Source organism: Verticillium dahliae, genomic scaffold (assembly GCF_000150675.1).
Source record: "Verticillium dahliae VdLs.17 supercont1.3 genomic scaffold, whole genome shotgun sequence".
In the NCBI taxonomy this organism is placed as follows: domain Eukaryota; kingdom Fungi; phylum Ascomycota; class Sordariomycetes; order Glomerellales; family Plectosphaerellaceae; genus Verticillium; species Verticillium dahliae.
In genome coordinates, this window is record NW_009276940.1 from 1052648 (window position 1) to 1076561 (window position 23914).

Below are 23914 nucleotides of genomic sequence, written 5' to 3' on the forward strand. Positions count from 1 at the left end.
TGAATACTAAAGGAAACTCACAACCAGGCAACCTCCTATCAGCTCTGCCACTCATCAGACCTCTCCAGCTCCCCCTCACACTCGCTGGGTACCGTCAACACTCGGTTGCTGCCTGCTTCCCAGACCACGGAGCCACCACTTTCAACCATCACATATTTGTATTCTACCACTTGACCCGCCGGCAGAGCGATTGTCACGCGCCACGACGGATCCGTGGCCGTGTATTGCAAGGCGTCCAAAGGCACGGCATGCCCAGGATCCCATCTTCCCAAACCCGGCTGGTTTCCGACGACCCGTATGTTCTGCCCTACCCGAGTGGATACACGCTCTTTGAACCTGACTAGACAGGTTGAGGGTCTTGGCAGTTTGAGAGGGGGGGTTTCCGAGGGCGGTGTGCCGGGGACTAGGTTTGACGGGAAGGTTGTTGCCGTCGCTGTGGCATATACGCCAAAGACCGACGTTGCTGAGCAAGTCGCCGGGATCAGAGTAGCATCTGCGTTGATCCAGCCAGGAGACTCAAGGCCAGCTCGTCGCCTGATGGCAGTCAGGAAAGACGCGTAAGACCAAGTAAGATCCCGCGCTGAAAGGGGCTCGCCAGTATTGCGGTCAAATTGTTCATCCAGCGTTCCATCGACTGGCGTAAAGTTGGCCACGACCTTGACGAATCCATCTGCATATGTTAAGATGGCATCCGTCAAGCTGGCATAGGCTGACGTCTGGTTATCATAGGTGCCTGTGGTGATAGAGGGCAGATGGGGTTGGAAAAATGATAGGGAGACCTCTGTGACAGTGATGGATCCTTGAAGCTTCCAGACAAGGAGAGCGTCATAGAGTTGCTCAGCAGCTGCCAGTGTCGTGAGGTACCATGCCTGGCCGCCATAATACACATCTTCTGGATACCGACCGATCGCTACAGCGGACGAGGGGGAGATACCGTCATTGATGCTGTACAGGGAGCGGAAGGAATCAACTATTGCCTTGTGGCTTGCCAAAGCTCTATCACTGCAGGGCTGGAATGTTGCAGCATCACAGCCAGCAAAAGGGTCGAAAGTGTGGATAGAACCTAGAATGGAGTTCGCATCCAGACCCGATCTTTGGCTATCGTGATGGACTGGTGAGGGTAGAAGCGTCAGATGCCGAAGACGTATGCGGTGGCACCCAAAGAAACTCACTGTTCGCAAGGATGTGTTTGGCTGATGGTGACCAAAAGGATTGCATGAAGCATAGGATATGAGGGGCAATGGCTTCACAAGACTTGCATTGAAATCCAAGGGTTCGAGCAAGCGAGGCACCCTCAACGAGAGCTGGTTGAACGGTGAGTGTTAGTATTTAAACAAAGGCATCCGCGTGTCGCAACGAACCTCTGTGCTGGCTCGCTACCGTAAAGAACGAGCTTCCATAAACTTCCTCCCAGAGGTCGAAGCCCGTTTGGTTCCTAGCATATCCAGTAAGTGAGGTGCATTCAGACGAGAGTATACTTATTGTACCAGTATTGGGCAACATAGGCGAGGTCATTCTGGACAACGGGCCATAATACGTCTTCAGCTGTCGAAGCATGTCCATTACTGACGAGCCACTTGGCATATCCGATGATGGCAATAGCGCGCAGTGCAGGCCCATCACGCTGTGGCCGTCCTAATCCGTGTTAGTTGTCTGAGAAGACGGGTACAGGGCATGGGCGCAATACCCCAGTCTCCCGTGAATGCCGTAAGATCAACGTTGAACTTGGCTTCGCCGAGTCCTTCTCCGTTCCAGAGCTCGCCGGATGGATTGCTGACGCCCTGTAGCTGAGCCGAAGACGCCACGTACTGTTGGATCTTGTCTTGCAGGGCAGGATCAAACTTATCGACGAAGATGTCCACGAGTGACTTGAATACTAGTCCGCTATCCCGTGTCCAAGTGTAAAAGTCTGGCAGCGATGATTAAACGCTGGGCTGACACCGGATCCCAGATGACCACGATCCATCGCTCGGAGCAACTCACATGGCGGATCCTCCCGACTCGGGGATGCAATTACAACACCAGGGCTTGAGCCTTGTGCCTGGCAACCTTCAGACCCAATGTTACACAGCACTCCATCATAGGCGATCGGATACTGCCTTTGTATGAAGGACTCGAGATCAGATGCTGGTGGGGTGGCGGCGATGTTGCCTAGGATGTGCTGCACGGCGACAGAGCCTAGAAGGAGGGCAGACGACAGGTACGACATGAAGGGCTGTGCGAGGGAACTGGTGAGGTTGGCCGGGAATGCCTCGAGAGTGAGGCCGTGAAAGAAGGACATGTTGATAGTGTGTGCTGTCTGCCAAAAAGGCAGGGCACTGAGATTTGACGGGTATAGGAAGGCGCGATGGAGGCGGGGAAAGATCAAATATTGTGTGAACAAGGAAAAGCCTACTGCTCTTATGTTGCTCGCAGTTCAGGTGCCCGTCGGTGTTTCTTGGCCAAACTGGAATCGATTCAAGTTTGCCTTGCCCTACACGAAGATCACAAGACCAAACACATCGACAGTTTCATCGGCCCGCGCAGCCGATGCCTCGATATTGTTGTCACAAGCGCTGTCACGAGGAACAGAAACATGTGGTATAGCCTCTGTAAGCGGAGAGACTCTGTGCCGGATGAGCTGCAGGCTGCGAAATACCGTATGGGAAGATGGTGTTCAGTCATGGCATGGGAAGGCCTTGGGGTAGGACGTCAAAGAAGCCCCGCACTTCTCATCTTTACGCGACCATGTGATCCAGATACCGCTATTAGATTTGGCAACCATATACCCTGAACCCGCGTCGTGCCTCGACATGCCAAGCTCGAGGCCGAGAGCATTGTGAACCGTCCATGCGGCTCTGCATTTGGGTATCCATTTTGATGGGGCTTGTCGATCGCCCAGCACTCATTTCCTGGCCAACGGCCTCTTTTTGTTTGGAAAATTTGCGTGAGGACTCTGGTCACGTACCTAGGCAAGTGTTGACAACAGCATCTTCCCAACTTCATAAAGAGGAGACGCTGCCATATCGCGCATACGCGTTGCGAGGACTACCTTCAGAAGACCGGGTGGCTAGGCTTCACATATACATGTCATTGAGATGCAACGTTTCGTCCCTCCACCTACGCCTGCCTGGTGTTTCCCAGTTCACCGTGCAACAAGCAGAGTGCAAGCTAATAAAAGTTGTAGCCGAAATGGTTTGCCTCCAACCTCATCGATCGACGATCTCGGTGAAAAGGTTTGGAATATGACGGCCCCAGTGCTCCCGTTCCCCCAAGCTCAGCTTTTTACGGCGAGCGAGGCTTCCCGGGCTGGTCGTTCTTGGATCTGCCGATTGGATGATTGACATCATAAGTGATGGCTCCTTGGGGTGAAATCGAGATGCCGCAGAAATCAACTCTAACGCGCAGGCTAGAGGATCGCTGGGCACAGATCCGTGGTGAGAAGAAGGAGAGAAGAAAGGAAGCAGAAAAATTTCGAGGCTGCGATATGTACTCCCACGGCGGACCCGCAATCATTGCTGACTAACCGCCCGACTCGTCTGCCTGCCGCCTTGTCGTCCAAGGTCCTGCCTGCCATGCGCTACCTGCATCAGTACTTTTTGGCCAGCCACCTGGGTGGGCCACAGATGTGCAGAGCTAGCTCCAGCAACTCCAACTCATCCAAGATCGACCCCCATCTACCGTCTAGTCCTGCCGCGAGCCTGTCCTCTATCCATCAAATTCACACCATACCCTCTCCCGACATCGCCCAAAGGACACCTCCACTCAATCCCAAACCTCGTCCTCCCTCCCTGGGCAACCCGCCAAGATGGATGCCGCCACCATCGAGGAGACGAATCGCATGCGCGAGTCCCTGGGCCTGAAGCCTCTTCCCGTACCAGGCGCCGCACCCCCGTCGCCCAAGGAGCGCCGCGCAGGATCCGAAAGCGATGGAGAAGAAGAGGAGGAGGCCAGCACCATCGACACACGCCAGGCACAAGCCTACGACAACTACAGGCAGATCCGCGAAGCCGAGGAAGCCAAGCGCAAACGCGAGGCGCGCGTCGCCGCCGCGAAGAAGGAGCGCGACAACGCCCAGCGCCTAACTACCCTCGAAGGCAAAGGTCTTGGCGAAGAGGACGATGCCGGCGACCTCGACGCCAAGGCCTGGCTCAAGGCGCAGAAGAAGCGACAGAAGACCATTGCCAAGACGCGCAAGTTTGAGGAGGAGCAGGCCGCGGCGGAGGCGGCAGCGGCGGCAGCGCTCGAGTACACATCAAAAGACCTCGCCGGAGTCAAGGTGGCACACGAACTGGACAGCTTCCTGGACGGCGATGACCAGATCTTGACACTGAAGGATACCACTATCGACCAGAACGAAGAGGAAGGCGACGAACTCGAGAACCTCGACCTTCGGGCGCAGGAGAAACTCAAGGAGAACCTCGACCTCAAGAAGAAGAGGCCGGCGTATGATGTGCACAATTTGGATGACTCCGAGGAGCGAGGGCTGCTGTCACAATACGATGAGGAAATCTATGGCAAAAAGTCAAAAAAATTCACTCTCGACTCATCAGGTGCCATTGCTGAGCTCGCCGACATCCTCGATGGCCCCTCAAAGAAGAAGAAGGATGTACAGAACATTGATCTGGACGCCATGGAAGACGCTCCAAAATCCGACTATCTTGACATTTCAGAGATCAAGGTTCGGAAACCCAAGAAGAAGAAGTCCAAGTCGACGCGCCAGAAGCCCGTCGATGAAGACGACATCATCCCCGAAGTACCCGCGGCTGTCGAAGACGAGCAAATGGACATTGACTCGGGGGCACCAGTGCTGCCAAGGAAGCGAAAGGTTGTGGACGACTCTTTCGTGGACGATGAAGATCTCCAAGCCTCCCTCGCCATCCAGAGGAGAACGGCTCTGAAGAAAAGGAAGAGGACGCGACCCGAGGATATCGCCAGGGAACTCAAAGAGCAGACTGAGCAGCCGGAAGAGGAAGTGCAAGGAGGTGTTGTCATTGATGAAATCTCCGAGTTCGTTTCCGGCTTGAAGAAACCAGAAGAGGACGAGGACCGGAAGGCGCGCAAGTCAAAACAAGTTGCTGAGCAGTCTGTCACCGCAATGCACGACGAGTCCGACGACGATGGGGATCTTCACATGGGCGAGGCCTCACACATCGATGCCTCGGGCGCCAAGATAGAAGATCCCATCGACTACGCAGGCATCGATGAGGAGAGGACGATTGGTGCCGGCATGGGTTCTGCACTGACACTGCTGAGAGAGCGCGGCCTGGTTCAGGATGCACACGGCGCTGAGCTCAACGAGGAATTCCGTCGCAAGTCCGAATTCCTAGCCGCCAGGCGGCGGCTCGAAAGCGAGCAAGATGAGAGGACACGCGACCAGAGAGAGAAGGACCGAAAGAGCGGTCGCTGGGACCGCATGTCGATCCGCGACAGGGAAGAGTACGCGCGCCAGCAAAACACGTACCGTGACCAGCAGCAGTCGCGCACTATCGACCAGCTCTTCAAGACGCAGTACAAGCCCGACGTCAAACTCAAGTACACCGACGAGTTTGGCCGGGCGCTGGACCAGAAGGAAGCCTTCAAGCACCTCAGTCACCAGTTCCACGGCAAGGGCAGCGGCAAGGGCAAGACCGACAAGCGACTCAAGAAGATCGAGGCCGAGAAGAAGCGCGAGTCGCAGAGCATACTGGACGCCAGCGAGAACGCGACCATGAGCTCATCCAGTAGCAAACGGAAGGAGGCCGGCGTGCGTTTGCAGTGATGCAGGATGGAAACCCTCTGGCTCATACAAAGGTGCAACACCCTCTTGATAATTAGTGGCCCCAATGACAATAATTCCCTGCTGACACCCCGGCGCAAATAGACGTGGTGAGTGATATTGCGGCCGCGCGCTTGCGCGGCCCCTCGTCACCATTACTACGGGAAGTGCTCTCACAGTTGCTCGTGCGGTGCTGTTACTAATACGTGTACTGACCCGCTTTGATATGTTCTCTTGTCTGAAGCATCAAACTGTGTACTGATTACTACCGGAATCATGAAGCTGGCTACGGGGGAGGGCCAGTGTCCCCCATCCTTGTGACTTGCCCAGTGGCTCATTTCTCAGCATCAGACTCTACGCCTCAGCCACTGCCTATCTACTTGCGTCGGCATTTACCAGACTCACCTTCCCCCTCCTGCCCGGCACGGTTAGTTTTGCGAATCGGTATAGAGGCGTTGTGGTCATCGTACCGCGCCGAGGCGAAGCCCATCCAACCAGCCAGCGCTTCGTCCACCTGCACGATCAACTGATCCACCAAGGTCGGCGACTCGGGTATCAGTTTCTGCCTGGACGTGTCTATGAGCTTCACTCTTGCGGCCTCGAAAGCCTGAACCCTGAGGTTGACGTACCCTGCCTGCTCCTGCAGCGCCGCGGCGCCTGCGCTCAGCGTGCGGTGCATGCGTGAAGTTTCGTGCTGCGGACGAGACTCTGTCTTTCGCGCCATTTCCATGGTGGTCTTGCTGTAGTGCTTTGTTGTGAACTGAATTATGATATATTTTTTTTGGATGATAGGGTCTTTAGGGTTTTGCGAAGAATATCGAACCTCTCCAAAACGGCCATCAGTGCGGTGCATCGGTTTTTGTAATCTGCACGAGCGTAGTAAAGTGTGAGGTTACAATCGTTCTGTTCACTACAGTTGAAGACGTATAAGAACATATTTCTTGTGTTGCGTCGGCTTTGTTTTGTCATTTTTGCTCGTTCAAGGGCCTGACATACATCAAAGCTATTGTTCCATGTCTGTCTCGCAGATCCCAACCAGGTTCCGTACATCGAGTGATGCCACTCAGTCCCTCGCTAGCAACGCATCATTCTCGAGCTGGTAAAGATAGCATCAATCAAAAGACCAAATGTCCGCTTTCAATTCTATTCAGCTAGAAGAATGACAAGAACGCCGCGCCGAGTAAATCCCAAAACTCCAGTTCCGGTCCCATGCCTCTCAAAGGCTGATATGTGCGCCAATGCCTTTCCCAGTATACCAAACCGTCTCCCGCCAGTTGCCTATCCTCACCGTTACGTTCGCCTTGGCATCCAGCTTCAGCACGCCCCCCAGTGCCTTCTTGACGGCGTCGTAGCCGATAGAGCCGACAGACCACTGTACTGGCAGCTTTGGCGTTTTGGTCGCCCCCGGCGTGACGGCGAAGGGCAAGTCGTAGTCGATGCGGCCCACAGGCGCTGTGTGGTTGTAGTAGGCCGTCGCGTTGACCGCGTCTATATAGAGCGTGTTGTAATGTAGTGGGGAGACGAGCGTGAAAGTGGCCGTGGAGGAGATGACGTGGAACACGGCATCCCGGATAAAGTGACCCTCCTCGCCATCTTCGCTGGGAAGATCCAGCTTCGGCGCGGGGATGCTGATGTTGAGGTGCGAGAGTGCCTCGCCGATGAGGGGCACGGCGGGGATGCTGTCGCGGTGGGTCTGTACATCCAGGGTCACGTTGTAGCCGGACAGGTACTGCGAGAGGAGCTCGGCCCCAATCTTCTTGCCTTTCCCGCCAGCCACGTTGGCGTCCCAGCGGGCAGTTACGCGGATGTTTGTATTGTTGCCTCTTGTGAGGTTCAGGTTCTCTGCCGTGGCGCTGCCAAGGACGGAGCCGTTCTTCGCAATGTGTATGTTGACGTAAGGTATATATGCAGCATAGGGTGTGGGATTCGTCATGTTGACCATGGCTTCGATGTCGACGGATGACGACGAGGTGCCGAGGATTTTTATCTCGCCGACCTGCGGGCTGAGGCCGCCTAGTGTGTCGCCGGGAAGATCTGGCAGACGGTCAGCCCGAGTCGATAGACTGTCGACGCAGTTGATCGGCAGATGCTGGCAACAAGGAGAATCGACAGTCTGGTGGAGACGAACAGCATTAAAACGAGTACGGACGTTTTACTGGAACACTGCCCTCGGCAGGAACATCCCTGAGGATGACCTTGCCCAAGGCTGTCTTGATCTGGACATCGACCTTTGCGTACACGTCGAGCACAACGTCCTCGCCTCCGAAGAAAAGCTTGGCCATGACGTCTGAGAAGACATCGCCATCAGTAATGTTCAGGGGAACCTCCTCCACGCGAGATTGGATCTTGAGCAGGGGGTCGTGTTCGTCCTCATCCTTGACTCTGGTCGAGTTGGCATGGTTCCAACGGTCGAGGTTCAGCACGCCCATCTTGTCGCCTTTGTACAGGACATCTGCCGTTGCGCGGAGGTTCGTGACGTTAATGCCAAAGTTCATTTCCTCGGGAAGCGCAGCGAGAACCAAAATTGTACCGGAGACCTTGGGGCTGCCGTCAGGGTCATCAGGATCGGCCATGGGGCTCGGGAGTTTAAAGTTGACATCCGTGAGAGAAAAGCTTCGAATGACTTCACCCATGCCTTGGCTGGGGAATGGAACAGGCACAACAATCTTTGAGAGTATGTCGCCAATCCAGGCAGGCGTCTTGGATTCCGGCAGCTTCTGTCCTCGTACATAGACGGTGGGAGGGTCGCCGTTGAGATACTTGGTGATGAAGTCATCCATGGGGGATGAATCGGAGCCAGGGCAGGGTGATGTAAACTCGGTAGGGAGCTCCTGGATGAGCCCTTGGGCGTCGACAACAATGTCGGCCCTGGGTTTCACGGTGAGATGTCTGGTGATGACATCGGCAATGACGATACGGTCGTCCGTGCCATTGCAACTTGGGACAAGGACTTGGAAACCAAGTTCAGGAACCTCCATGCTCACGGGGAAGTCGTTGTGCGCCGTAACAGAGATATCGGCTCCGACGGCTCCCCTTCCGTCACCAGGTGTTTCGACGTCGTGAAAGCTGACACGGGTGATGTTATACTCGGGCATGCTAGGTATCTCGCCCCCTATGACGACGTCAGTAAGGGGGTCTCGGATTGGAGGTGCAACACGGAAAGGAAAACATGAGTCTATTTCAAGAAAGCCTTCTCTCCAAAGTACAGAGATGCAAAGGAACGGTAAAGTGATTGACCTTCAAAGACCATCGTCTCGACGATGGGGTGAGTCCCCAAGGGAATGATGCCTGACTTCAGATGAATGTCGGCCTTGCCCAGTACCTTCAGTTTGTCGAGCTTGCCCTCCAACCAGTTATTCGCAATAGTGCGATAAGCCTCTGCATCTCCAGGCGCAAGGTCGGCGATGAAGTCAATGGCGGTCGTGTGGCCATCGACAATGTTGATGACAAGAGGCGGCACGACGGCCGATCCTAGCAGGGTGCCTTCGTACTCGGGCAAGTAAACATTAACCTTGGTCTCGTCCGTTCCCAGCTTGCGCACGACCCAGGTGGCGAAACGCCCGAGGCGCCTCGACGAGTCGTCCTTGACCCTAGAGCCATCGAGGCGAAAGTTCGCCTGGATACGAGCCTTGACGCCGTCCGACGTGATGGATTCGAGAGACAGGTTGGTGGGTTCGAGGACAGCGGCTTCCTTGGCGTATTCCTCAACGGCAGCGGGCAGGAAGAAGGCTAGAAGCAGAACGACGCCGGCAACGATGACGAGCATCAGAATTGCGACGATTGATGGCCACGGCATGAATCGTACTGCCTTCTTTTTCTTCTTCTTCTTGGAAACTGTAGAGTCGTGTGAAGCGACAGAAACGGCGTCACCGTCGTTGGGCTCGTCCTGGTCGCCATCGTATCTAGGGGTGGCGGCGGAGCTGGAGAGCAGGGGCGCAGACTCAGAATTGTCGTCTTCGGCTTCAGGAGATTCTCTCGGTTTGCCCTTCGGGTTGAGGAGAGGTGACCTCTCGGAGTCAGACATGATCGCGTTCGGCAGGTTCGCTTGTGTATGTAGAGTGTATTGATGTGGATTACGTGGAGGTGGGGTTCTGGGTCGAGTTATCGCAGAAGCTTCACCATGGTACAGAGGTATGGTTTTGGAAATATCGCCACTGGGAGATATATGTTGTTAGTAAACTGTCAAGTTGAAGCGGTGACAGAGACAAGGGTGACAATCAGGATGGGCAGACTGACCTGGAACGGGAGTTGGCGGTTGATGATGATGTCAAGTCCGGGGGGGTTCGTCAGCGCTGCGCAGCCTCCTGGAACAAGGCGCAGTACGCAGCAGCTATTGGTGGAGGAAGCGGGGGGCCGGTTCCCCTGGCAGGATGCGCACGTGCCCACCCAGCAGCGGGAACCGAGACCATTCCGGATGGGGTTAGGTGCTTGACCACCAGCGCCGACTCCGCTATCGGCTCCATCTCGTGAATCACTCGAGAGCTTGAGCTTGGCCCAATCGATGGCCTCTCAAACCAAGTTTGTCATATTTTCGGTGTAAAGCGGTGAGCGTGCCTTCAGAATTACCATCGTGACTCAATATCAACGGCCTGCTCTTCCATATTATCCGTGAGTCAAGCTCATCACAGCCTTGAGTCACGCATTGGCAGCTCAAATCGCTATAAACACCTTGAATTGGCTGTCGGGACTCGGGACTCGGGACTCGCCAATTGACTGGCAATCATCCACTCCGAAGGCTCCTCCTACCTATCTCAGTCAACCTTGTTTCGGAAGGCGCTCAACAACTTCACTTTCACTCGTCGACAGCTCCACCGCATTCAGCGCAACCACCACCCAAACACCATGAGGCAATCAGCACTCCGCGCTGTGCGAACAGCCTTTAACGGCTCTCAGGCCCGAGCCTGCTCTCAGGCCCGAGCCTATTCCCAGGCCACCTCGACCCCTCGCCATCTCATGTCCATCAGCGACCTCACGCCTGCCGAGTTTGCTACGCTCGTTCGTAATGCTGCCGCTCACAAGAAGGCCGTCAAGGCCACTGGCGAGGCGCCGAAGTCTCTGGCCGGCGGTCTCGCAGGAAAGACGGTAGCTATGATGTTCAGCAAGAGGAGCACGAGGACCCGCGTCTCCACAGAGGCTGCCGTGGCCATGATGGGCGGCCACCCCATGTTCCTGGGCAGCAACGATATCCAGCTCGGTGTACGTTTTCAATTGGTGGTGACATGTTCAGGCCCCCCCTCGACTGACATGAGAGCAAAATAAAGGTCAACGAGTCCCTGTACGACACATCCAAGGTCATCTCGTCCATGACCTCGTGCATGGTCGCCCGTGTCGGCCCGCACTCCGACGTCGCCGACCTGGCCAAGGACTCGAGCGTGCCCGTCATCAACGCCCTGTCCGACGACTTTCATCCGCTCCAGATCATCGCCGACTTCACCACGCTGCACGAGACCTTCCCGGCCGCCGCCTCGGCCGACAGGGCCAGCCTCGGCCTCGAGGGCCTCAAGGTCGCCTGGATCGGTGACTCCAACAACGTCCTGTTCGACCTCGCCATTGGCTGCGTCAAGATGGGCGTCGATATCTCCGTCGCCTCGCCCGCCGGCTACGGCATCCCCAACGTCATGAAGCAGCTCATTCACGCGTCCGCCGACGGCGTCGCCTCCCCCGGCAAGCTGACCGAGACGACGGTCCCCGAGGAGGCCATCAAGGGCGCCGACGTCCTCGTCACCGACACGTGGGTGTCCATGGGCCAGGAGCAGGAGGCGCAGAAGAGGCTCGAGGCCTTTGCCGGGTACCAGATCACCAACGACCTCGCCAAGCGCGGCGGCGCCAAGGACCACTGGAAGTTCATGCACTGCCTGCCCCGCCACCCGGAGGAGGTGGCCGACGAGGTCTTCTACAGCCCAAGGTCGCTCGTCTTCCCCGAGGCCGAGAACCGCCTGTGGGCAGCTGTCGGTGAGTTCTCGATCCCTCCCCTTGTCGTGTCATCCATCATTGGTTCAGACCGCTGACTTGTTTTTTTCCAGCCGCCCTCGAGGGCTTCGTCGTGCAGAAGGGTAAGATTTGAGAGAGCATGTAGCAAAAGCGGAGAAGCACGTAGGCGCAAGGGTTACAGAAGAGTCACGGAGCGAATGCCATGCAGGTGAATGCCGTACAAGGCGTCTCGATATACCAGATAAAAATTGGATCACAATTGAAAGACATTGCTTAGTGTACCTCTTTGACCAACGCCGAGTCCATTCGATCGTTCTACAGTCTCAATTAACCGGGGGGCAGCTGGCTGGCATCGACAACCTCGTCCGCCTCCTTGATGAGAGCGTCGTCTTGGCTGTTCTGCAGGGGAGAACGGGGCAGGGCCATGAGACCGGTGCGGGCCGACTCGAGGATACCAAAGGGGCCGACAAGCTTGAGGAAGGAGTCAATCCTGGATTGTTTCGCGGAACTGTTCCATCACATGTCAGCAATGCAACAACACGTGCCACGGGCGGGCGGATGAGGCGGGGAGAAAAGGGGGGGAACACGTACACCTCGACAATGCAGCTGTTGGTGCTGATGTCGAGAACCTTGCCGCCAAACTGGTGAGTGAAGTAGGTGATGGTCTTCAGGTGCTCGTGCTTGTGGCGAAGGGCCTCGCTGAGCGCCAGCTTGCTGGGGTGGAAATCCTTGGCGGTCTGCTCGAGGGAGACGTCGTGGCCGTCCTCGTACTCGGAGTCGCCAGCCGTCATCTCGCGGTGGTGGGCGAGGAGCTCCTCAAAGTACTCGGGGCCGAGAATGTTGATCTTGGCGAGCACCAGCTCCCTCTGGACGAGAGCGGCGTTGGTGTAGTCGAGCACGGCCCAGACGGGGACGAGGTCTTCCAGCTGGCGGCGCGCCTGCTCGACGACGCCGTCCTGGCCGGTCAGGACGATGGTCATGCGCGACAGGTCCTCGACCTCGGTGCTGCAGACGACGAGCGAGTCAATGTTGAAGCCGCGGGCGGCGAGAATGCCGGAGACGCGCGACAGGACACCGGGCTCGTTCTGGACGAGACAGTTGAGGATGTGACGCTTGGGCGGGGCCATCGACGGGGTGGGCGTCTCGTAGAGGATGTTGGAGACGGCAGCCTGGGCGGACCAGGCGGGCGTCTGGTCGACGGGAAGGGGGGAGGAGCGACGGCGGATGGCCTTGTAGGCGAGAGCCGAGGTCGAGCTGGAGGAGCTCCAGCGCTGGGAGGCGAGCGATGTCGCAGTCGGGGCGGCCTGCAGTCGGGCAGCGAGCCGCATGGGCGCGGCGAGGCAGCGAGACGCCATTTCTGATCAATTGCGAGAACAAGTGGGCTCTCTGACCAGGAAAGACAAGGCTCGGTGCCTTGGGTGTTGTGGTGGATGGGATGGAGAGGGAAGATATGTGGTGGTGGTTTTGGGTAGTTGGGAAAAATTGGGGGACGTTCAGTCAGTCACTGGAGTCACAGACCTCCGATTGCCGGTCGCTGGCTTGGCCTGGAATTGGGGCTTGTTGAGTGGGTTGAGTGGGTGCAGGGACGCTGCGTGCACGGCTCACCTGCGGCCTTGACCGAATTGTGGATCGGTGGGGATTCGGTGAGCGACTGACCGGAAGTGAGGCTCGCCCTTCAAAGCCCGTCATAAGCTTAGGTTCTCACAGGGCTAATATGAGAACGGGTCCCAGACGTTTTATCAAGAGGAGGTTCGCCATTCCGTTTTGATCATCTTTCCAATCATACTTCTCAGCGTAGGCTGGACATCAAGATCGAAATCGTTGTCCGTGACATCGGGATACTGGCGAGATCAAGACACAGCACACACCTGAACCGGTTCCGTGTTTGTGATATGGAAGCATGCGGGAGTCGAGTGATTCTTCTGTTTATGCTTTCACATCATTCATATTTCAATTAGATTTCAACTGGAATGAGCAATTATTTTGGTTTTCCCCAATCCTCTTGCCTCTCACATCATAATTGAATTACCTTACGTTAGACAGCGCACATAGTACACGTCGTTAGGTCGAGCAGACCGTTTATATCATGTCTTCGTCGTCTCTATTATTAGCTACTAATACATAAATAGGCTGGCACTTAAGCCGAGGCCCCGATGTTCAATATTGGTTCTTTCCCTGTTTGCAGTGCATTAGTGTTGTCTGGCGTCATGACTCGAGTTTTGCTTTGTAAAGACACCGCGAGAACTGCAGAACGCTCAAAGTCTCCGCAAATGACATTCGGAGTCACCATTGAGCAGCCAAGCCCTAGACCACTTCATGGATATGGGACTCCATAGCACATACGTGATTACCGAGAAACTGTCTGACAAAGGGCGTGTGCTGTCATGCAGAGTCGCTCATGTCAACGGTTCGTTAGACATCCGTCAACCATGGATGGCAAATCGAAGGACCGCCAGCCGGCACTTGTACGCCCTTTCCCTAAGCCCGAGCTGCACTGCAGAATTCGCTTCTATCTTCGGCATAGGCATTGCATGCATGACCGTGGGGATGCCTATTTCCCCGCGGGGTAGTCGCACAGGCCGGTAGGTAGCTGCTGGATAGAGAAGCGGCAGGAAGCGTTCCGGTCGCGACATGTTGCGCGACCTGCCTTGTGGTGCTGTGTCAATATCTCTATATGAGTAGTATAGATTGAAGCTGTCGCCCTCCAGCATTCTCATTGTTTCGAACATAAATGCCGGTGCCAAGCAGTGGGCAGAAATGGCATTGCGGATGATCGAGGTCCGTAGTTGCTTTGCTGGATCCAATGAACGTTTAGCCGTCTCTATTACCGATGATCATTCAAACCTGCTTGCAGATCTCACAGATGACAGAAGCTTAGAAGATGCGGAATTCGGTTGGTCTAAGTGGTTCAGTCTTCAAACAGAGACATGAAGCCGTGATTTTGCATCATGTCACGACGGTTGCCACCAACGGGTCCAGTGTCGATCTCTTCGAACCATCGTCGTCTGTAGCAGAATAATGGAAGCGTTGATCAGTATAAATAAGACGTCGATCACGTTCAGACATGGATCACTCCTCAGAGATCGTCACCAACTGCTTTCTGCTACATCAGTATCCTATTCGTCTTTACACTCTTCACCATGCGGTCCTTCAGTGCCCTCCTCGGCCTCGCAGCCTGCCTGCCTGAGCTCGTCTCTGCCCACGGCTTCGTTCGCGGCATCAGGGCTGGCGGCGTCTGGACTGCTGGTTCGGACCCCGTGTGGTTCTATAGCCCTGCGGGCCAAGGCCCGGTCACCGCTGGCTGGGACTCTCGCAACCAGGACCTTGGATTTGTCGAGCCTGCTGCGTTCGGCACCAATGACATTGCATGCCACAAGAGTGCCACTGCTGGCAAGAACTTTGTGAACGTCAACGCCGGCCAGACCATTGAGATTTACTGGAACACCTGGCCCGACTCGCACAAGGGCCCCATCATCGACTACATTGCTCCTTACAACGGTAAGCCATCTCTTCGCACCCTCATCAAACCCGTTGGTACAAGTGCACGTCTAATCCGTGACGGAACCAGGTGAGACCACTGCTGGCAGCCTGAGGTGGTCCAAGTTCGCCCAGAAGAGCATCGTCAGCGGCCAGACGTGGGTCACCGACAGCCTCATCGCCAACAACTTTACGACGACGACGACGATCCCCCGCAACCTGGCGCCGGGCAACTACGTCCTGCGCCACGAGATCATCGCCCTGCACGGCGCTGGTAACGACAACGGTGCCCAGAACTACCCGCAGTGCCTCAACCTCAAGGTCAGCGGCAGCGGCACCGTCCGTCCCACCAACGGAGTGGCCGGCACCAGCCTCTACACCCGCAACCAGCCCGGCATCATCTTCAACCTGTACACTTCGTACACGAGCTACCCCTACCCCGGCCCTGCTCTCTGGACGGCCGCCAACTGAGGTGCGCCTTGGTAGGTAGTCTGCGGCTGACCTGGTGAAGGGGCCGCAGATCTCGGTCTGCCGCTCGGCACTGTTGGCGATGTTGAGACAGCTTGTGTTCTTCCGCTGCTCCACCGTCCAGGCAGTAAGGAGACGCCGTAGTGGTGTATTCGAGGTGGAGAGTACAGCGAGGCAATGCACCGTAGGTATGATGTGGGGGTGACGTTCCTGATGGATTCATTGTCCGCATGGAGCTCATGGAGCCATGGGGCCACGGCCCAGGACAGATTCTGTCTTCGGAGTAGCATACAGAATACGCTCGTTAGGAACAATAAATACAGTTGCGTATCAATTGGGACTGATAATAAGGTTGGAGCTAAGGTACCTCAATGCAATGTAACTGACCCTCTGGAAGAGTTGCCAGGGCCACTGCTCGGATGCAGTCAAAGGCCTTAGTCATCCTCTCGATACCCTGCCGGCGTAATGGCGTTGAAGAGATGAATCGAGAGGAAAAGCAACGATGGTTCAATGCCAGGTTGGGTCTTTTCCACACCTAGCTGTTAATAGTAATACACTCGCAAGACTCGGTTGCTTCCATTGGGGTACGGTCCAGCCCAACGCCCAGAACGGCAACAGGCCACAGTGGAGCCTCCCCTGGAGACAGGACTAGCGCCTTCTGGGGGCAGCTCACGGGCCATGCAGGCGTGGACGTGGGCGTAGGCGTAAGCGTGAGCCCAAGGCTCCACCTTCCTCGAAATCCATCTCGGCCTGTGAAGCTTCGTAAAACGCTTTTTCTGCGACTACCTCAGCGTTGCGCGAACTGCCACGTCAGGCTGCCGAGAACCGACAAATCGACCATTCCCAGGCCCCAGCCACAAAACAACACCCTCGCATACAGCAGACCAGTTTGAAATCCATCATCATGGATGACTCGGAACGACGATCTGTCAAGCGTTCGCGCTTCGACCAAACCGAGCCGGAGCCGAAGAAGGCCTCCCGATTCGACCGCCGCTCGCGTTCTCCCCCCAGCAAGCGCTCCGAACCCTCCAGAGATCGCAGTCCCATTGCAAACGATACGCCTGAGCCAAAGAAGGCCCCGGCTGATGCTGCCGCTGCCGCAGGTGCGTGATCGACTCCCGTCGCTATCCTCAAACACGTTTCCATGCAACGTAGATCACTGACTTCTGCCCCCCCCTCCTCCACAGCCGCCGCCGCCGCACGCATCAATGCTCAACTTCAGGCCAAAAAAGGCATCCAGCATGTTGACGTCCCACCGATCCGGTCGACCAGCGAGACGGCAAAAGGAGGCTCTGGCTCTCCCCCGGCGGACAATATTAACGGGGAGATGTACGTCGCCGATGGCGACTACATCAAGGACATCGAAGTCAATGACCTGCGCAACCGTTACCTCTTGACTAAGGGGTCTACACAAAAGATGGTAAATAGTCCTTTTTGAGCCAACACTGATTTCCCCTCCTCAGCTAGTCGCAACTTGCCTGCGCGCGCAAGCTTCCCGCTTTTTTGCGTCTCCCACCCCCCCCTCTTCTCCCCTCTCAATCTCATTATTTTTGTGTAGAGGTTTAGCTGCTTACTGGGCTTCCGTAGCTCGCACAGCATCCCCCGCTTTGGCACCTGCTGACTCCCGCTGCCTAGATTAAAGAAGAGACCGGTGCTGGTACGAGACACCTCCCACTCTGTTCACCGTTTGAGAGCTCGCATGTTGACCCTGCAAGACGTTACTACCCGAGGCAGCTTCTATCCCGACAAGGCAATGGCCACGCCCGCAGTAGGTTTCCACTCGACCCGTCACGCATGTGAAACCTTTGACTGACGAGTGTTCAGAACCCGCCGCTCTACCTTCACATCACAAGCACCTCGAAGCAAGGTCTTGAACAGGCCGTAGCCAAGATCGAGGAGATGATGACTCAAGAGCTCCCCCAGCTCGTCGACGAACGTCGGTTCCGCCGCCGTGACCAGGAGCAGGTGGAGCGCGACGAGTACGGACGCGTAGGTTGCTGACGAGGAGAGGCAGAAAGCTCTGGCTAACTTTTTTTCCAGCGTAAATGGCCCGAGGAGAAGATCCCCATCGATCTGGACCCTGTTCCGGGATTCAACCTGCGTGCTCAGGTGGTCGGACACGGCGGTGCGTACGTCAAGCACATTCAGACTGAGACCCAATGTCGAGTCCAGATCAAGGGCCGCGGCTCTGGCTACTATGAAGCCTCCACCAACAAGGAGAGCGAGGAGGACATGTACCTCCATGTGGCGTAGGTTGACACGGCACGCAGAAAAGACGCTTTCTTGACTGACTTGACACAGGGGACCCGATCCTGCGATGGTGGCAAAGGGCAAGGAACTGTGCGAGGACCTGATCGCCAATGTCAAGGAGCAGTACGAGGAGTTTAAGAACCGGCCCCCTCGCAGTTACGGCGGTGGCGGTGGCGGCTATGGCGGTGATCGTGGGTATGGCGGCCGAGACCACGGCGATCGTCACCACGGCGGCGACCGCAACCATGGAGACCGCTATGGTGATCGTGGGTACGGAAACCGCTCCAACGACCACTCCCACGGCTCTGGTGGAGGCTACGGCGGCCAGCAGGGCTCTCAAGGCAACGCCTACCAGGGCTACGGCGGCTACGGAGCAGGACAGGGCGCTGCGCAATCCGCCAGCCCAGCCCCTGGTGCCACGAATAGCCCTGCGGCCGGCGCCGCCTCTGCCGCTGACTATGCAGCCCAGTATGCCCAGTACTACGGCGGCCAGGATCCCTACGCCGCCTATGGCGGCTATGCTGCGTACGTACAGTCTCCCCCCTCTCTCCGATGATCCGGTCTCTGACAGAAGACAGCTACGTCCAAATGTACCAGCAGTACTATGGCGCCCAGCAACAAGCGACGGGTTCGCCAGCGCCCCCCGGCACTGGCGCATCTGGCTCACCTCCACCGCCTCCGAGCGAGGCAGCTCCTCCCCCACCCCCTCCCCCGAGCGCGGCACCCCCGCCCCCTCCCCCTTCCGGGCCTCCCGGGACAGGAAGCTATGGAGCGGTGCCTCCTCCACCTGGCCTCTGAAGATGATTGCGACGGTGAAAACTTTCCTTGGTTGGAAGTCGGAGGCAAGGGACTCAATGATGGATCTCATTGGCAGTTTTGACGCCATAGTTGCGCTGGCGATCAAGGGGTGAACAGCACCTGTCCGTGTCTTCGTGGGCCGTTGTAATGAAGGTGTGTTTCCACGTTTGTGAAAACCTTAATTTGTTCAATCAACAGTGTCTGCCATGGTGTTTTATCCGGCGATTTTTTTTTTTTTTTTTTTTTTTTTGGGACGCCATTGTCGAGGATGACCTTTCTGCTGTGCGTCATTCTCTTGCTGCTGTAAGGCCTGCTGGTGACACGGAGATGTTCACAACTGGGAGATGGTGTACTGTACTCTGGATGAGATTCTGCGGACATGGTTTCAAGTTTCACAAGTCATGGATCAACAAGGGTGAGGGCTCTTCAGCGGAATGATACCCTGGCCCCTCCTCGCTAGTCTGACCTGGCTGTCCGATGTCGCATGGCGGTAGACTATGACTTTGTCCGGTGCACAAGCGTGTCCTGCGATGTCGTACCAGAACCTTATTCATGATTCATAGCTCTGCCACCTGTTAGAACCATCAAAGGATGTGTGTTAAGCGAAAGACAATGAAGCCTGTCCTTGACGTTGAGGCTCAGATGGACAGGCCGACTTTGGCGGGGTGCCGAGTGGTTGGAGTGGTGGGGGTGGCTGCGTGCTAGGCTGGTGCTATCGATAGCCCAGAGATCCACTCGAGCTTGTCTTGTGTTTCCCTTCCTGCCTGAACTTCAACGCTCGAGCATTCAACCCGACCTGTCTGCATACATGATATTTCCATACCGCATGTACGAGCCGCAAGATACTCAACATAGAACCAACCGATCAATCGAACAGCGCAGCTTCTTTTCCTCGTCTTTGCTCTCTCTCCAACGTCCCGTCAAGCGTACAGCAGAACGAATGCGACGCCCTCCACCATGAGCCACCAACGCTACCCGTCCCACGATCCCATCAAGGAGCCGCACTCCATCTCCCTCAAAGTCCTCCGGTGCGTCCGAAGATAAAGCCAGACTCGAGCTCCTCCCCGCACCGAAACCGCACAGCACGGCTCCCCCGGGCCCCTAACCAAGGATGCACACACCAACAGACTCTCCCGCCCGTCCCTCGTGACGCAGCACCCCACCAAGCCCCCGCAGGCGCCGGCCGCGCACGACGCGGCCCCGATCCCGGCCTCGCTCGCCTACGCGCCCGACGCCGCGGCCTCGACGAACCCCGACCCCTTCCTCCTCGCGCCGATCCTCAACCTCCCGCTGTCTTTCGGCTCCGCCTACGTCGGCGAGCACTTCAGCTGCACGCTCTGCGCGAACCACGAACCGCCCGTGTCGGCGGACGTCGCGGCCGCGCTGCCGACGAAGCGCATCCGCGACGTCCGGATCGAGGCCGAGATGAAGACGCCCGGCGCGCAGGGGTCTGTGCAGAAACTCCAGCTCACGGGCCGCGCGAGCGACTCGTCGTCGTCGTCCTCGGACCCTGCGGATCCCGCGGCGGCGAAGGCGACGGCGGACCTGGCGCCGGGCGAGACGCTGCAGCGCATCGTGGGCTTCGACCTCAAGGACGAGGGGAACCACGTGCTCGCCGTGACGGTGAGCTACTACGAGGCCACCGAGACGTCGGGCCGCACGCGCACGTTCCGCAAGCTGTACCAGTTCATATGCAAGTCGTCGCTCATTGTGCGGACCAAGGTCGGGAGCCTGCCGGGGACGCCGGGCGGCGCCGACGGCAGGGCGCGGCGGAGGTGGGTGCTCGAGGCGCAGCTCGAGAACTGCGCCGAGGACGTCGTGCAGCTGGAGAGGGTCGAGCTGGACCTCGAGGCCGGCCTGGCCTACACGGACTGCAACTGGGGTTCCGCGGGGAAACCGGTCCTGCACCCGGGGGAGGTCGAGCAGGTCTGCTTTGTCGTCGAGGAGACGGCGGAGGGGGGAGGCCTCGAGCCGGGCGACGACGGGCGGATTGTCTTTGGTGTGCTGGGCATTGGGTGGCGAGGCGAGATGGGCAATAGGGGCTATCTGTCGACGGGGAAGCTCGGTATGAGGCCGGTGGCGGCATGATGGTGAATGTTTACTATCTAGATACCAACAAGCTGAACCAGAACGACTGCGCAGGGGTGGCCCTGCCGACGAGACCAATTGTCCTACCATCTGGCTTGATGAACCAGGTTCTACGCTGGTTCCTCCCCTGGTCTTGTGCGCCATGGACCACCACAACAACAGAGAGAGTGTGGCAGCCAAAATCTCTTCAAGTTGCAGGGGCTGCTTACCAGTTGTACGTGCCGGCTATTCTCGCCTTGGGGTCTATGGCCTGTCTATATGCACAATCTCCACAGCCAACTTCATGCGATGGCCGTACCATGTCGATAGAAGACCGCGCGTTCCGCAAGAGATGATTCCATTTACTCCCGTGGACTACCTACTGGGAAAGGCATCGTATGAGAACAAACTTCAAGCTCTGTCGACAATTTGAGGCGTCATGAAACCGAACCTTGGGTGCAGAGTCGACCGCAATATTAGCCTTGATGACGACATGACTCACATACGACGTCGGTCCTTGTAATAGTAGAATGAAGAAATTGCTACACAGAAAAAGCCAATGCCAGGAGGGGACGCGGAAATCTCCAGCAGCGATGCAAGCACAAACACATAGACTGCAGCGAATGATACTGAACAGCCTGCCCCGTCACTTTTCTCCATGTTGAGCCTTCGCCGCATGCATCTGGCGCAAGCCCGACGGTGCTCTCTTCGGCACTATTTTCCGCCGAAAGCATGAGTCGCGTTGCGAGTGGTCACTGTGTCTAGAGATCTTAGTGTCAGACGAGTCGAAACGTATTCTGGGGGCTTCTCCAGCAACTAAGCAAGTGGCATGGGGTTGTTCAGGGGCGGCGTTCGATGCGGATTTCCAGGGGTGACGTAAGGTCGGGTCGAGGAACAAAGAACGATGCGCAACGACGAGGAAACCAGCAGGTCTCGAAACGCGGTTCACGAGCATGACTTGCTGACACGGCGAAGCGTGGCGTGATACCCGACAATGAGCAGTTCCATGGGATGAAGGGGAGCAGCGGCCGACGACCCAGGGGTTAAATGGAACTGCATTAGCCTCCGAAGAATGCGTACAGACACACCTACCTGAAACACTGTCATCCTGCCAGGTAGCGCGACTTAGGATAAACTATGTTGGCAACGGTGACAGAGGATGGCCTGGAATAGCGGCCTGCTGTCCCGTCACGCCGCGGAACGGGCTGCCTATCCACTACGGGAGGTACCTCGATGGGCTCTGGTCAGGTGCTAGAATTACAGTTCACACCTATCGGCCGTCGAGGCTGGTGTGACATGGACCAACCCTGGTGGAAATTTTTACTGACGAGGTCAATATAGGCGGGAACGGCAACCATGACAGCGACATTGGAGATTCGTTGTCAACGAGACGAAAGTAGGGAGTGTGTGTGTGTGAGTGTCTGATACTGACATTGAACCAGCCTGTCATGAGGCTAGACCGTCAACTTGCTGTGCAAAATAAATAAATGAAGAGGCGCCGTGGCAGCCAAGCAAAGCTGCCCACAGACACGAACGAACAACAGTGCGCGCATCCTGGTCAGTTCGTCACGACATGGCACCTTAGCACGAGGTAGCGCCAGAGTGATCGACGGGGATGGGCAAGGCAGGTAATCCGCAGCCAAAGAGTCAAAGCACCTTGAACATGACGACGGGCCAGAACTACATGGACGGCGGCGTCTGACGAGTTTGCAACCCAATCCACATGAGGCTTCCGAAACGAAAGGGCATGCGGGAGCCCGGTCGAAGACGGTTGACGGCAAATTCTTCAACAGGAACAAGCACGCCAAGGCCGCGTGCGTGGCATTTGCCTTGGTCGTATCCCATATCTTTCGGCAGACGGACGCTGGGTTTTATCAGGCTTGTCAAGTTTAGGTAGGCGAAGGGGGCATGCAAGGCACCTGCATCTAGGTCCCTATAGCGAGGGCTAGACCCGGTGCTAACGAGGCGGAGGAGTCGGGACTTGTCGGTAAACAAACATTCAAGTCAGACTGTCTGGTAGAGTGGGAGCAAGGGGAGGTCTTCTCTGCACCCCTATTCGGGGTTTTGCTCTCTTCGTGTCTTGTTGTCAATGAGGGGCCGCGGCGACGGGCGCAGGGGCATGCCTCATTGTATGCACCCATCCCCGTCGAGGTTGGCGATGAGCTTGGACCCAGGCCTCTGTCTCTCTCTCTCTCTCTCTGTGTGTGTGTGTGTGCGTGTTTGCTCCTCGTGGTCTTGGACGGGAATGGGGCGGACAGAAGGTGCCTGCGGCTGGGGGCCGAAGATGTTGAGTAGGCCAAGGCGAATAAGAGGCATCGGCGATGGAGTTGGACCGCAAGTGAGCAAGCAGGCAGACCATGTCAGAGATGACTGACAAAGCTGGCAGAGCACAGCACAGGCAAGATGGATCTAACTTCGATCGTGTCTGACAATACGGACATTTGGGACAAAAGCAAGCAGGGCCCAAGACAAGCCTGTCAGTCGATGCTGCAGGTCGCATGCCGCCTGTTCATCGATGCCCCCCCGGCAGCCTCAATGCCTCGAATCAATCAGACGGCTCGACCGACCGCAGGGCGATGCGGTGGGAGTTGGGGCGTGAAAAGCAAGCTGAGATCCCCGCGTCAGTCAGGCTGAAGGTGAACCGTCAGGTGAAGAGAGGGCAGCATGTTTTTGTAACCTCGCATCGAATGTAACACGGCCAGTTGAATCTTAGGTAACCATGACAGAAAGATGGTGTGCAAGGTGGAGGAGGATTGATGGCTGCATCTCAACCGTGGATTGAACCCCCCCCCCTGCATGTTTCGCCCGTCCCTGCCTGTGTATCTGTGTATCTGTGTATCTGTCTGTCTGGCAGGCTGTCTACCTGCCTGTTTGCTTGGAGGTGTGCTCAAAGAAAATCCCAGGGTGCACCTGCAAAGACAGCGCGCAAGACGGAGGCGGGCAAGATGCACCAGAATGGAAGGCAGATGCTACAAGTGAGGAAAGAGATGGGACGGCATGAGGGCAGGCACCGGCACGGCAGGCTTGCATTTCAGGGGGCGATGAGCACTGGGCGATGGGGCAGATCCCCTGGCGCGGGCAGAGCTAAGGCACTTAGCAGGTAGGGGGGGCCCTTGGGGGGCTGCATTGGATCGACATGGTGCTTCCCTCGTTGAGCCGTGGCGGGCCCACGACCGCCACGAGCCC

The 23914-nt window shown here is 56.8% G+C and overlaps 9 protein-coding genes across 9 annotated transcripts; 5 read left to right on the plus strand and 4 right to left on the minus strand.

The window, feature by feature from the left end:
- Positions 1-38: 38 nt before the first annotated feature.
- VDAG_01953 (glucoamylase) lies at positions 39-2281 on the minus strand (the record flags this gene model as incomplete). The annotated part of the gene is made up of 6 exons (XM_009657982.1): positions 39-1063; positions 1173-1304; positions 1362-1435; positions 1488-1635; positions 1688-1909; positions 1984-2281. The coding sequence occupies 6 exons, from the start codon at positions 2279-2281 to the stop codon at positions 39-41; spliced, it is 1899 nt and encodes a 632-aa protein (XP_009656277.1).
- Positions 2282-3676: 1395 nt separating this feature from the next.
- On the plus strand, positions 3677-5740 carry VDAG_01954 (U4/U6.U5 tri-snRNP-associated protein snu66; the record flags this gene model as incomplete). Its single annotated transcript, XM_009657983.1, has 1 exon — positions 3677-5740. Exon 1 carries the CDS (start codon positions 3788-3790, stop codon positions 5738-5740), a length of 1953 nt encoding a protein of 650 aa, XP_009656278.1. The 5' UTR covers positions 3677-3787.
- Positions 5741-5983: 243 nt separating this feature from the next.
- On the minus strand, positions 5984-6467 carry VDAG_01955 (uncharacterized protein; the record flags this gene model as incomplete). Its single annotated transcript, XM_009657984.1, has 2 exons — positions 5984-6051; positions 6143-6467. The coding sequence occupies 2 exons, from the start codon at positions 6465-6467 to the stop codon at positions 5984-5986; spliced, it is 393 nt and encodes a 130-aa protein (XP_009656279.1).
- A 486-nt stretch (positions 6468-6953) lies between these two features.
- VDAG_01956 (uncharacterized protein) lies at positions 6954-10000 on the minus strand (the record flags this gene model as incomplete). The annotated part of the gene is made up of 4 exons (XM_009657985.1): positions 9974-10000; positions 8975-9891; positions 7887-8849; positions 6954-7771 (listed from the first exon to the last, which is right to left on the minus strand). Exons 2-4 carry the CDS (start codon positions 9759-9761, stop codon positions 6954-6956), a joined length of 2568 nt encoding a protein of 855 aa, XP_009656280.1. The 5' UTR covers positions 9762-9891; positions 9974-10000.
- Positions 10001-10358: 358 nt separating this feature from the next.
- Positions 10359-11801, plus strand: VDAG_01957 (ornithine carbamoyltransferase; the record flags this gene model as incomplete). The annotated part of the gene is made up of 3 exons (XM_009657986.1): positions 10359-10933; positions 10999-11689; positions 11761-11801. Exons 1-3 carry the CDS (start codon positions 10580-10582, stop codon positions 11799-11801), a joined length of 1086 nt encoding a protein of 361 aa, XP_009656281.1. The 5' UTR covers positions 10359-10579.
- A 194-nt stretch (positions 11802-11995) lies between these two features.
- On the minus strand, positions 11996-13023 carry VDAG_01958 (acetolactate synthase small subunit; the record flags this gene model as incomplete). The annotated part of the gene is made up of 2 exons (XM_009657987.1): positions 11996-12176; positions 12260-13023. The coding sequence occupies 2 exons, from the start codon at positions 13021-13023 to the stop codon at positions 11996-11998; spliced, it is 945 nt and encodes a 314-aa protein (XP_009656282.1).
- A 1785-nt stretch (positions 13024-14808) lies between these two features.
- VDAG_01959 (endoglucanase-4) lies at positions 14809-15616 on the plus strand (the record flags this gene model as incomplete). Its single annotated transcript, XM_009657988.1, has 2 exons — positions 14809-15166; positions 15237-15616. 2 exons carry the CDS (start codon positions 14809-14811, stop codon positions 15614-15616), a joined length of 738 nt encoding a protein of 245 aa, XP_009656283.1.
- Positions 15617-16415: 799 nt separating this feature from the next.
- On the plus strand, positions 16416-18661 carry VDAG_01960 (KH domain-containing protein; the record flags this gene model as incomplete). Its single annotated transcript, XM_009657989.1, has 8 exons — positions 16416-16716; positions 16801-17033; positions 17249-17270; positions 17329-17381; positions 17438-17602; positions 17654-17862; positions 17915-18388; positions 18442-18661. Exons 1-8 carry the CDS (start codon positions 16518-16520, stop codon positions 18659-18661), a joined length of 1575 nt encoding a protein of 524 aa, XP_009656284.1. The 5' UTR covers positions 16416-16517.
- A 957-nt stretch (positions 18662-19618) lies between these two features.
- Positions 19619-21084, plus strand: VDAG_01961 (uncharacterized protein; the record flags this gene model as incomplete). Its single annotated transcript, XM_009657990.1, has 4 exons — positions 19619-19689; positions 19789-20726; positions 20782-20963; positions 21025-21084. The coding sequence occupies 4 exons, from the start codon at positions 19619-19621 to the stop codon at positions 21082-21084; spliced, it is 1251 nt and encodes a 416-aa protein (XP_009656285.1).
- Between the last annotated feature and the right edge of the window lie 2830 nt (positions 21085-23914).